Raw genomic sequence first — 13,290 nt, forward strand, 5'->3', positions numbered from 1 at the left:
AGTATGACCAATCCTCTCAACCTCTCTGGTCCCAGTATGACCAGTCCTCTCAACCTCTCTGGTCCCAGTATGACCAGTCCTCTCAATATGTCTGGTCCCAGTATAACCAATCCTCTCAATATGTCTGGTCCCAGTATGACCAGTCCTCTCAATATGTCTGGTCCCAGTATGACCAGTCCTCTCACTATGTCTGGTCCCAGTATAACCAATCCTCTCAATATGTCTGGTCCCAGTATGACCAATCCTCTCAATATGTCTGGTCCCAGTATGACCAGTCCTCTCAATATGTCTGGTCCCAGTATGACCAGTCCTCTCAATATGTCTGGTCCCAGTATGACCAGTCCTCTCAATATGTCTGGTCCCAGTATGACCAGTCCTCTCAATATGTCTGGTCCCAGTATGACCAATCCTCTCAATATGTCTGGTCCCAGTATGACCAGTCCTCTCAACCTCTCTGGTCCCAGTATGACCAATCCTCTCAATATGTCTGGTCCCAGTATGACCAGTCCTCTCAATCTCTCTGGTCCCAGTATGACCAGTCCTCTCAATCTCTCTGGTCCCAGTATGACCAGTCCTCTCAACCTCTCTGGTCCCACTGCGTTCCCCCCAAATAATAAAGTGTTCTCCTGAAAGAGTCTCTGTAGTCCCACTGTCACAAACGCCTCACACGCGCATCGTGTCACTCATCCTCATTAGTTAGGACATATGTTACATATTTGTAACCTCCTAAAATGTGAACTATATTATGAACCTGAAGTAAACTCGGCGGCACGTGACCGGAATGAATTACGACGCATCACGTCTGAGGTGACGCCTCGAGGGACACGTAGCCCCGCCCACCTGCGGCCGCATGCTGACTCATCTCCTCTCCGCTGGTCGGCTCTCAAGAACTGATTCACTGTGATGTTTTGTGTCTACATCGTAGCGGATACGACTTTTTGTTACAAATAGTAATGATAGTAACATTACCGTTTTGTTGTGTGTGTACAAAACTACAAGTTAACACAAAACTACTTTGTTACAGCAACAAGAGTAAATGTAATTCCTCACGTGGAATTGGAGTTTTTTTTATTTTCTGTACAGCCCTTTTAACGCCTCTTTATAGATGTATAGATATGAATAGAAACCTCACCTCCTCCCGTGTGTTCTGTCCCCGCAGGTCGGTAGCAGAGGCCACAGAAGTCAACCTCAACATGCGCGTGGGCTTACACACGGGTCGCGTGCTGTGTGGAGTGCTGGGCCTCAGGAAATGGCAATATGATGTGTGGTCCAATGATGTGACCCTAGCCAATGTAATGGAGGCTGGAGGACTACCTGGGTCAGTACTGGACATTTAGCATGAAGACCAGCCTCAACAGCAACGCACACTAATTATGTGATCTAGAATTGACACAGGAAATCCTATTGTAAAGCGAGGTGTGAATATTTCCAATATTATATTATTATTATATATTATATTTCCTATATATATGTATTTATACGTATGTGTGTATATATACATATATATATATATGTACATATATATATGTATATATATGTACATATATATATATGTATATATATATATACATATATAAATATATATACATACATACATATCTCTTTTTTTTTAAGTCTAAGTCTGACTTAATGCCCATGTTTTTATAAATACTAGATAATTGTTTTAAGATTTAGCCATAAAAACACACATTTTTTGCAGCATTTTCAAAAGACTGTCAGGCCTCCTGTGACGCTCTTCTGCAGATGACCTGCTGGGAACTGCCCGTGCCTCTGAGGCTGCTTGTGTATTACCCTGTCCCGTCTCCGCATGTGTTCCACAGGAAAGTCCACATCACCAAAGCTACGCTGGAGTGCCTAAACGGAGATTATGAGGTGGAGCCTGGAAACGGTCACGAAAGGAACGCCTTCCTCCAAAAACATGAAATTGAAACCTTCTTTATAGTGCCATCTCACCGACGGAAGGTATCGCACTGTAATTCTGTGCTGCTGAATGCATATTTAGCCTGCTAGCAGAGTGAAATGATCAAGATGAAAGCATCAGTCGTTTCTTGAGATGACACTTCCTATAAGACTTCGGCCTTAGTTACCTGGACAGTTGCTTCTACAGGACGTATGCTAATCAGTATTAACAGACTTATGTGGTAAGTCCGAGTCGGCTAGGTGAAAAAAGCAGACTTATCTCGACCTGTCTTCACCTCTATGCCAATATATACAATCAGACCTTCAAATAGAAACAGGCCTGTAGTGTTGACTGAAGCGTCCTGCGTCATATGACGGAGCTCCCACACACTTGCTGTTGAGCTGATCTCACTCCCAGTCCTGTACTGGATTGGACTGGGGGCCGTAAACGTGCACATCTCCCAACAGATGTGCCACAAGCAGCTGGAGAGGGAATTTCAGTCTTGGTTTCATATTACTCTCCTCTCTTTCTACCTCTCCTCTCTTGCAGACGTTTTTCTTCTTCTTATTATCTCATGCAATGTAAGGCTTGCACGTAGGTTACACGGGGGCCTCGTATGAACCCGTAACACCCCAGTTGCATTTTTCTTCGATACGCGGAAGACTTTGCTAATCCTCTTAATAGAGCTGATGGTTCGACTTCATCAATGGATGGCTCAGAGAAAGATGTGCCCTGACTAAGCTGTGTTGGATAGGCTGCTACTCACTCTGCTATTGGGCCTTTATGTATTTGCTCCCGCTCCGGGACACGCCTTCGACAAATATGTCTTACTGCAAATGACATCTCCTCAAACGCTTTTAACTTGTGCTTAATTTTGATCAATCGTTCTAAAAAAATAGCTTTTGTCAAAGAGAAATGAGGGCAGCAGAATCCTAAAACTATTAAAACCACCTGTGGGACTGACCTTATCGGAACCACTTTCTAGTGAAATACCTGAGCCTGATAATAATGATTGCGTGTGTGTGCATGACCATGTGTGCACGTGCATGCTGTCCAATGCCTGTGCATGATTTATAGACCCTTACATAATATATATATATATATATAGATGTGTATATATATATATACACATCTGTGTGGGGTATCATGACTAAATCCTTGTTCCCGTTTCTTATCTGGTGACAGATATTCCCAGGATTGATTCTTTCGGATATAAAGCCCGCCAAAAAGATGAAGTTCAAAACTGTGTGCTACTTACTAGTGCAGCTTATGCACTGCAGGAAGATGTTCAAGGCTGAGATTCCCTTCTCCAATGTCATGAACTGCGAGGACGGTGATAAGGTATAAACTCTCAGTGTCTGTGTTGACGTTTCTGTGTTTGTTCGTGCTGTGACTTACGTAAATGGAGACGAAAAGATGTCCAAGTCTGAATGTTTAGACTTTTCAATAGTTCAAATATACTTGGTAAACGCTTGTTTGACTTACCTGGATTATTCCGTAAATGTGGGCCTGATGTCTTTATTTAAACCTGTTGTCTTTATTCCTGATATTGTGGCGATGAAAAACTATACTCGAGCAATAATATCTGTCAGTCACATGCTTTCTGTAGAACTGTACATCAACTGAGAGGCATTTCAAACTTTTCTTTTTCATATTAACGTTTTTAATCAAATGTATATTCCTGGGTGTCTTTGCCATGACATTTCAATAACATGCTTAACAGCAGGACATATATTAGTGTGGGTTAAAAAACATTATTCCAACAGAACGGAGCTGCTGATGGTCCGAGGGTACACGCATTAGGAGCTGCAGCACGTGTTTCGTGGATTCCTTCGTGATTTACTGGCTTTCTTAATGTGAACTCATGGACATACAGTAGATATTATTAGCATGTGCAAGAGATGCTCCCGATCTGTCGCTGTCACACAAATGTTCTTTGTCACCTCATTGAACATTGTACAGTCTTGCAGGGATGTTCGTAGCAGAGCCAGTTCCTGTCATCTGTCGCCTTCCGTACGGATCTTCGCTGTAGACTTTAGACTCGGACATTAATCGTTAACAGTGTTGAGTCCACTGCATATTTTTTGGGGTTTTTTTGGACAAAAAGCGAGCGGTTCGAATGTGTCACCTTGTGCTTTAGGAAGTCGCGGTGGCCACCGTTTCCTGACATTTTACAGATGAAGTGATTAATCAAGAAAAACAATTGGCAGAATAATTGATTATTCGGCTAATTGCCTGCAACAACCTGTGAGAAATTGGCAAGTTAAGGGGAAAATAATTCAACATTCCGGGTTAATAAAAAAGGCTTCACAAACTCGCCCTAGCAGCTGTACATATGAGTCAGTAGCTAGATATATGGATGGTGGGTCTTTGTCGTGAAATAGCTAGGGAGTGATGGGAAGTGATGCTCTTATATCAAGACCTAAACATATCAGCCCCCACCCACACACACACACACACACACACACACACACAGTCACACTGGCAATCTAGCCAAATGTCAAAGAGCTTACTTGACCTTGTGTGCCTGAACATAAATCCAGTGGCATGGCAGCTGTGTAATTCTTGCGACAGCTGTTTTAATCTAGATTTTCAGGTGTGTGTGACGGGTATATATTTTTTCTCATATTGAGGACTAACCACAGATGACAAAGAAATAGGAAATAAATAGTCCCCATGAGTCTAATGGTTTGTTTTGGGGATGGCGAGGCAGTCGTGGTTAATAAGGTCAGGACAAGCATCCATGGAATTCATTGAAGTCTAAACAAGTATACGAGTGCAGATTTGTGTTTTTAAATATTTTCTATGAAAGTTTGACCGAGCGTGATCTTCCTGCTTTTTACGATGCCGCCCTCAGTGGCTGCATCCAGTGAACCTTCACCTCACACTACACGTCTCTTAGATCGACATTACTGTTAATGACAAGCGGAGGCAGAATGCAGAGTAATATAAAACGAAAGACAAGTAGAAAAGTGGCGACAGGTTAAGTCATACATGCACCCACTACTGAAAGGTGATTTGGCATTCAGACCACAGACACTTGAGTTGTGTGGAAAGAGATATGCATTCAGGGCACGCAGGGGAGCAATACGGATGAATAGGATTTTTGGTGCAGCAGACATGGCTGCATGATGTGTCCTGTGCTACATTGAGCGCAATATGGAATATCAGGAGGAGTCGGCATCTGTGCATCTGCCTCGTGAATAACAAAACGAGAGCATGAGGGAAGCGCAGAGAACTAAGGGATGGAAACAGGGAGATAAAGGAAGAAGAACAACGAGATGGGGGGGGGGGGGGGGGGGGGGGGGGGGGGGGGGGGGGGGGTGGGGGGTAGGATGAACAGAGACCAGGAATGATATAAGTAAGGAAAGGATGAAGCAGGGATGTGAGGAAGGAAGTAGGGATGAATACACAAAATGATGAATGGAAAAGCCGAAAGAAAGAAAGAATAGATGACAGACGAGAGGGGAAGACGAGTGAAAGGATATGTACACAGAAGCAGGTAAGGAAAGAGGAAGTAAGGAAGAATGCACAGAGCAAGAGAAGGAAGGAGAGGTAGGAGCGAAAGGAAGGAACTAAGGAAGAATATATGTTATCAAAGAAGTGGGAATGGAAAGATGGAACGTATAGGTACGAATATATGGAATTGGGGTAGGTAAGGAGGAAGCGAGGAAGAATAAATGCAAGTGAGAAAAGAAAGAAGGAAGTAAGAAAGATCGCACGCAAGCGAGAAAAGGAAAGCAGGAAGTAAGGAAGAACATATGGAAGCAGTGAAGGAAAGGAGGAAGCAAGGAATATAGAGCAGGGAAGGAAATAAGAATATACTGAGGCAGGGAAGGAAAGAAGGACGTAAAGAAGACTACAGATTAAGGAAGGAAGGAAGGAAGAATAGGAGAAAAGGAGGAAAACAAGGAAGTGGGTGAGCTTTATATACATTCACGTGATGTCATGAACTCATGAACCCTCTCGTGATCCTTGCTCACCCTTCTGTTCCACCGAGCTACACAATTCATTCACCATGCTCCCTCACATGTACACACACACACACACATGTGCACACACACACTCACAAACATCCACTCTGCCATGTTAACTCTGGCTTTGCCCCAATACCCAATGTTTTGCAAAGCAGCTCCCTTTGGCTGCCGAAGACACTTAGCCATAGCGGGGTGCATTCAGTAATGAAGTTAAGTGTGAAGGCAATGTCCTAATTTGAAAGTATAATCAGCTGCCTGTGTTCATTGTTGACTCTTCTTCACCCTTTGCTCCTTATATGACAATGCTCCAGCGGTGCGGAAGAAAACAGGGCGCTGCATCGCAGCCTATTCATCACACTGTTGTTTTTCAAGTTCGACATATTCTTTATTGTTGCGAATACTGCTTTTTATCCACTTAGCGGAGGGCCATGCGGACGGCTCCGCAGAAGCTGAGGAACCGCACCAACGCCAACCAGGCTAATGTGATCCAGAGCAGCCCCAGAACCCGGGTCAACCGCTACATCGGCCGCCTGATTGAGGCCCGCCAGACCGAGTCGGACACGGCGGACCTCAACTTCCTCACGCTCATGTACAAGTGCTCGGAGCGCGAGCAGAGGGTGAGGGCGCTTCAAGACACACACACACACACACACACACACACACACACCGCACCTGTGCTCGTTGTGCGTTATACCTCCTGAAGGACATGTTGTCACCCACTCTCTGTCTGGTCTCTGGCATTGCGTAGTACCACCAGCTTCCCGATGAGCACTTCATCAGCGCCGTGGTCCTCTCTCTGATCCTCGCCGCCTTGTTTGGCCTCGTCTATCTTCTCATCATACCGCAGTACGTACAGCGAGATCTGCGGCCGTGTTGCTTCACGCTCTCCATTTCCCTCTCATGTACTCAGGTCTTTGTCTTTTTGACTAACCCCCCTCCTCCCCCCCGCCGTCTTCTTCTCTCCTTTTTTTTCTTGTTTTTTTTGTATCCACTCCAGGGGCACAGTGGTACTTGTCCTTCTCGTCTTCTGCATCTGTTTCCTAGTCGCTTGTATCATGTACCTGCATATCACTAGAGTACAGGTAAACACGTCCTTCTCGCCTTCCTTTCCTCAGTCCCCCTTCTGCTCACACCTCAAACGAAACAGAGCTGTCAAGTTTCCTCATTTTTGATTTCTCCTCTGCTGTACCTCTTCTTCTTCTTCTTCTTCTTCTTCTTCTTTTTCCTTCTTTTTTCTTTTTGCTGACTAAAGAGAAATATGTAAATGTGTTTCACAAAGGCTTCGTAATAACGATTCAGTATTCATTGGCTTCAAGATTACTTTCTAAGCCCCTGTGCAGTGTTTAAACTAGTCAATTAATGTCAGCTTTTGTTGAGGTTGATGGTCGTCCTCAAAGCTCCTCGCCGCGTCAGATTGAACGTTGTTTCTTTTCTATTTTTTTTTTTTACACTTTCATGTTTTCCCTTTCTCTCTGCTGTTCTTTATTCACTTTACTCGCCCCCCCCCCCCCCCCCCCCCCCCCCCCCTATTTCCAGCCTCTCTTTGTTCCATTTTATATTAACGTGTATATAGTGTCAAACATGTAGGCTGCAATATAAATATTATAAAGATACATAATGCCCGTTGCCTTCACCTGACTTGTTTTTGTTGTTGTCTCGCAGTGTTTCCCAGGGTGCCTGACCATTCAGATCCGCACTGCTCTCTGTATTCTCATAGTGCTCTTAATCTACGCTGTGGCCCAGGCCTGTGTGGTAAGTGGGAAAGGCAACGGTAACAAATCCACCAGTCAACCACCAAATAACACCCACCAGTGTGGGCAACCAGTAGGAACAATGTTGCCATGCCTTGGACTGTAATTGTAGTTCTTTTCTGGTTTAAAAAAGTAGTGCTTTGCATGCTAGACTGGACTTGTGAGATGATTTTTTGTAACAGATTTTATAAATATTGTAACAATTGTCCTTTAGAATTTAGATGATGGTCCAGTAGATAAAGTAAAAAAAGAAGAGAGCAATATCATAATAACTATTTCTAAGAGAGTAGGCTGCCTCCTCTCATCCTTATGCATGTGTATCTGTCTCGCCTCGGTCAGGTGGGCTGCATGCCCTGGGTGTGGGGTCGTGCCAACGCCAACAGCTCCATCATCATCATCGATGTGGACAGCGGCGCCAACCACACCATGGCGGAGCTGCCTTGTGACGGCGCCCGCTACGCCTACCTGTGCTGTGTGGTGGGCACACTCACCCTCGCACTGTTCCTGCGGGTCTCCTGGCTGCCAAAGATGGTGCTGATGGTGCTTCTGGGGGTGCTGTATGTCACCGTGTTGGAGCTCAGCGGCTTCCGCAAGAGTGAAGGGTGAGAGGTTCACGGCACGACATGCTGCCGCACACACCAGACACGCACAGACACGCACAGACAGGCACAGACAGGCACAGACAGACCAGGCACGCACAGACACGCACAGACAGGCACAGACACACCAGGCACGCACAGACACACACAGGAACGCACAGACACACCAGGCACGCACAGACACGCACAGACAGGCACAGACACACCAGGCACGCACAGACACACACAGACAGGCACAGACTCACCAGACGGGCACAGACGGGCACAGACAGGCACAGGCACACACCAGACACGCACAGACAGGCACAGACACACCAGACGGGCACAGACAGGCACAGACAGGCACAGGTACACACAGGCACGCACAGGCAGACACAGACACGCACAGACAGGCACAGAAACACACAGACACGCACAGGCACACACAGGCACGCACAGGCAGACACAGAAACACACAGACAGGCACAGACAGGCACAGACACGCACATACAGGCACAGACAGGCACAGGCACGCACATACAGGCACAGACACTCACAGACAGGCACAGACAGGCACAGACATGCAACATACACGCACAGACACGCACAGACAGGCACAGACAAGCACAGACACGCACATACAGGCGCAGACACACACAGGCAAGCACAGACAAGCACAGACAGGCACAGGCACGCACAGGCAGGCACAGACACGCACAGACACACACAGGCACGCACAGGCAGGCACAGACACGCACAGGCACACACAGGCACGCAGAGGCAGGCACAGACACGCTCAACACCGCTCGTTTGCACTGGAGTCAAAACGAGAAAACGATTGGCTGTGAACGTAAAGCAACGCTCTTTCTGTGTTTGATCCGGAGAAGGGGCAGATAACCAGGAGTCTGAGGGGACATTTACAGTCCGTGTGTGTGTGTGTGTGTGTGTGTGTGTGTGCGTGCGTGCGTGCGTGCGCGTGGAGGAGTCTTTTGCTTGTCTGCAGCCCACACACTCTTTCATTTTCCACCCTTTGAAGCAGCACATGTGCTCATTAGTTCCAAATCAGAAGCCTGAAAGGACAATGTGGGCTGGGTGATGGGCGCGTGTTAGCTGAACCCCCCCACCCCCCCTTTATTATGCACAGATCATAACTGTGTCCCTGAAAAATTATCATGTCCAATTTAATAAGGTTATTGAGATATTATTATTTATGTGTTTCAGTAATATTATATTGTACAGTTCAAAGTTTCAAGCACAGTTGAATCACTTTCATTTATACCTTCATTTAAGATGTTTTTTTCGAAAGTAACACCAAAGACAAAACAAAAAAAACATTATTCATGTAGTAAAACTTGTACGCTCTTGACGCTGTGGGGGGTCCATTCAACCCTCGTGTGTAGTCTTCTGTGTGGTCCAGTCCGGTGCTGACTCCAGTTGGTCTGTCTTCCACAGTGGGGGGTCCTTCCACATCCGGGGCTATGAGCCCATCCTGTCTCTGTTGCTCTTTGTCAGCGCCCTCGCCCTCCACTCCAGGCAACTTGACCTCAAACTACGCTTGGACTTCCTTTGGGCTGTGCAGGTCAGGAAGTGTGTGCATCCAGTGTGGATGTCATAATATACGTTGTGTGCTGCAGCAATGCTGCCACTTCAACCTTGATATATGTAAACTTGTATGGAGGATTTGTATTTATAGGCCGCCAGCTGTCTGTACTTTGGCAAACACGAGGATAAGATGCTTGTTTTCACTTGGCGCCAGGAGGGTGTTTTGCATAGTAGAATTGCAAAAGCTGATCTAATCTAATCTAATCATTTAACCAGCAGCATTAGTCATGTAATGTACCAGTCCATCCAACTATGAGCCACACAGCCCATGTTGTGAGGTTTGCTACTGACCCCGTGTGGTGAAAATGTGTGACAAGCTCCGGCCGTATCTTTGTATTTGTGTGTGTGTGTGTCTGTGTGTGTGTTGCGTGTGCTGTCAGGCGGAGGAGGATCGAGACGGCATGGAGAAAGTCAAGCTGGACAACAGGAGGATTCTCTTCAATCTCCTGCCCGCACACGTGGCTCAGCACTTCCTGTTGTCGAACCCCAGGAACATGGTGAGCCTCGCTAATAGACAAACAGACAAACAGGTAGATGAACAGACAGAAAGCCCGAATGAGAAGACCCCAAAGGATGCGCGTTGACACCTTTACACTGTATTCTTTGGTTCTGCATTAGGACCTCTACTATCAGTCCTACGCGCAGGTCGGTGTCCTGTTTGCGTCAATCCCGAACTTCAATGATTTCTACATCGAGCTGGACGGCAACAACATGGGAGTGGAGTGCCTGAGACTCCTGAATGAGATCATCGCGGACTTTGACGAGGTGGGAATGCAGATTTTGAACTTTGAACACAAACCTGCGGGAGATTTGAACAGTGTCTGCATGCTGTGCTTATTTGAATTGCAGCTCATGGATAAAGAGTGCTACAAAGACATAGAGAAAATCAAAACCATCGGCAGTACATACATGGCAGCTGTGGGCCTCGTGCCCACCATTGGTACCAAGGTGACGTGTCATTATTGTGCGTTTTGTGTGTAAATGGACGTAGTGCGCTATCACGCCAAGACAATACATAGATACTCACGTGCACGGTGTGCTCCTCTTCAGGCCAAGAAGTCTGTGTACGACCATCTGAGCACCATAGCAGACTACGCCATCGAGATGTTTGACGTCTTGGATGAAATCAACTACCAGTCGTACAACGAGTTTGTGTTGAGAGTGGGTACGTCGACACAATCACAAAGTGAACCACGACTAGACAATCTCAGACATTATTGTTGTGCATTTTGTTTTTACCGTGTTCTTATGTGTCGTGCAGGTATTAATGTGGGTCCGGTGGTTGCGGGGGTGATTGGGGCGCGGCGACCCCAGTACGACATCTGGGGGAACACGGTCAACGTGGCCAGCAGGATGGACAGCACTGGAGTACCAGGAAAGATACAGGTACTTGAACTCATCTTAGATTAGGATATCTGAATAAAACCATGTATATGTTGTAAGTAGACCAGCGTGAACCAGGACTTTAAAGACAAGTAAATAACAATACATAATTATCATGTTTTATTTGAACTTACAGTGGTTTCTGTGTGTTTCCAGGTGACCGAAGACGTCTATCGCCTGCTGAACAGCAACTACGACCTGGTGTGCCGCGGCAAAGTCAGCGTCAAGGGCAAAGGTGAGATGCTGACCTACTTCCTGGAGGGCAAGGTTCAGTGCGTGGGCACCGTGACCACCTCTTCGGTCGTGCGCTCCGCCAGCCTGGCGCGCCGGATCCACTCGTGCGGCAAGACCAGCGTCCCGACCAACCTGGGCAGCGTCTCGTCCGCCGCCAGCCTGAACGCCTTCGCCAGCATGGGCAGCAACATCCACGTGAACGCCGGCAACAGCAGCAACAGCCAAGCGGCGACGTGCCTGCCCTCCACCTGCGTGCCCGCCGTGGGCGAGGAGGACGAGGAGGACGTGGACGCGACGCAGATCCAGATCGAAGCCGCGGCAGCTGTCGTAGATGTTGCGATGTAGGAAGAAAGACTAAAACTTCACTGCGAAGAAAGGGAAGGAGAAAGCCTGGTGGGAGGCCTAGAGAAGACAGGGCTGTCCAGGTGTTTCCCACAAATCCTGAGCTACTGGCACAGCCCAGAATATGCTCATTCAGGGTGTGAACTTCGGGAGAAATGACACGGTGATACGGGACAATCATACTCACTCGGAGGGATCTTTTTTTTAAACTTCTTGCCACTCTTGGGAGACGAGAATGCCAAGAATCTCAAATCCTGTCTTTAACATCTCTAACGCCGGATGGTTAGATTCGTGGCGTTCCCGGGTTCCCCTCAGATCCAGGTATAATGCGCATCTTTGTGTTTTTTCTATGTCGTGCATAATCCGTGTACAGGGAATATGTGCGTTGATATCCAGACAAAGACTGATCACGCTGTTGCTTTTGCACTGTCTTTCTGATTATGCCAAGGATACATTGCATTTATTTACGACGTAACAACAAAGCGGTATCGTTTCTTTTTTGGTGTGCGTAAGCATGCACGTGTGTGTACTTGTGAGTGTGCGTGTGCATGTGTGGTTAACTCTGAATTGTAAACGAAACAGCACAAAATACTTCTTTATTTTATACTCAGAGCTCCCTGGATGAAATAGTTTTATTTTCTTTTTAGACATATTTACAGTGGATAGTGCATGACTTTTGTAAGAGTTGACACGTAACGGCACTCCTGTTGAAAGAAAACCAAAGTATTGAGCTTTCCATAGACCTTTTTAGTTTCACTGCTCATATTGCCTCAACATAATGGAACAACACACCAGAGAGAAGGTTGAACATGTTTTGCATTTGGGGCTCTCTCAGACGTCATTTGTGGGGTGCAGACATACAGTATATGTAGATATCCAGGAAGGCATTCATACACACAGAAGAGAGCACGACCTAGCCTAAACCTGGCATTAGCTCTGTGCACATGGACGCGCAAACTTTTGGTGCAGTGTCTGGCTGCTGTCCTCTCTGAGGCATGCGTTGCCCTATACTCCAGCTTTTCTTTCTTTTTTATCGCTATATTAAAGCCACATTTTGAGTTTTCCTCAAAATAAAAAAAATAAATATATATATATATAAATATAAGCTTTAGCAAGTCTCTCAGATACAGTCTCAGAAATGTGAGGCCCTTTCGAATATCTTTGTAGCCTCTTTATCGGCGTTGGACTTTCACTCGATCCGAAAAACGTGTAAATACATCATGTTTCAAGTTTTTTGCCTTACTCAATAAGCTTACAGTGATTGCAACCTGCCTTTTTAGATATATTCACTTTGATATGCAGATCATACTTTTTGTAAATAGCCAAAAAGCTGTAAACTATGTTGTATCTTGTACAGTGTAAAGTTGGGTTATTGAATATTTTGTAATAAAGACAATGTTGGTGTATAAAATAATCAAACGAGTACGCCTGTGAGTGTCGGTGAAAGGCGGTCCGCCACGGTAGGAAACACAGTGGGTGTACGGGATTGTGGCTGAGGGAGGAAATTAAGATATTTTAGTTGG

General features: G+C 46.1%; 1 protein-coding gene across 1 annotated transcript in view; it reads left to right on the forward strand.

The window, feature by feature from the left end:
- The window catches only part of LOC117746280 (adenylate cyclase type 1-like), a 36,778-nt gene extending 23,648 nt beyond the window's left edge, over positions 1-13,130 (forward strand). Inside the window, exons 6-20 of the mRNA XM_034555322.1 lie at positions 1,160-1,318; positions 1,821-1,962; positions 3,086-3,241; positions 6,297-6,494; positions 6,626-6,723; positions 6,875-6,959; positions 7,540-7,629; positions 7,968-8,230; positions 9,659-9,785; positions 10,189-10,338; positions 10,427-10,573; positions 10,658-10,756; positions 10,859-10,973; positions 11,070-11,194; positions 11,348-13,130. Of these exons, the coding sequence (XP_034411213.1) occupies positions 1,160-1,318; positions 1,821-1,962; positions 3,086-3,241; positions 6,297-6,494; positions 6,626-6,723; positions 6,875-6,959; positions 7,540-7,629; positions 7,968-8,230; positions 9,659-9,785; positions 10,189-10,338; positions 10,427-10,573; positions 10,658-10,756; positions 10,859-10,973; positions 11,070-11,194; positions 11,348-11,770 (2,377 nt within the window). The 3' untranslated portion in view covers positions 11,771-13,130. The remainder of the gene's footprint in view (positions 1-1,159; positions 1,319-1,820; positions 1,963-3,085; positions 3,242-6,296; positions 6,495-6,625; positions 6,724-6,874; positions 6,960-7,539; positions 7,630-7,967; positions 8,231-9,658; positions 9,786-10,188; positions 10,339-10,426; positions 10,574-10,657; positions 10,757-10,858; positions 10,974-11,069; positions 11,195-11,347) is intronic.
- The last annotated feature ends 160 nt before the right edge of the window (positions 13,131-13,290 follow it).

Source organism: Cyclopterus lumpus, chromosome 17 (genome assembly GCF_009769545.1).
Source record: "Cyclopterus lumpus isolate fCycLum1 chromosome 17, fCycLum1.pri, whole genome shotgun sequence".
NCBI lineage: Eukaryota > Metazoa > Chordata > Actinopteri > Perciformes > Cyclopteridae > Cyclopterus > Cyclopterus lumpus.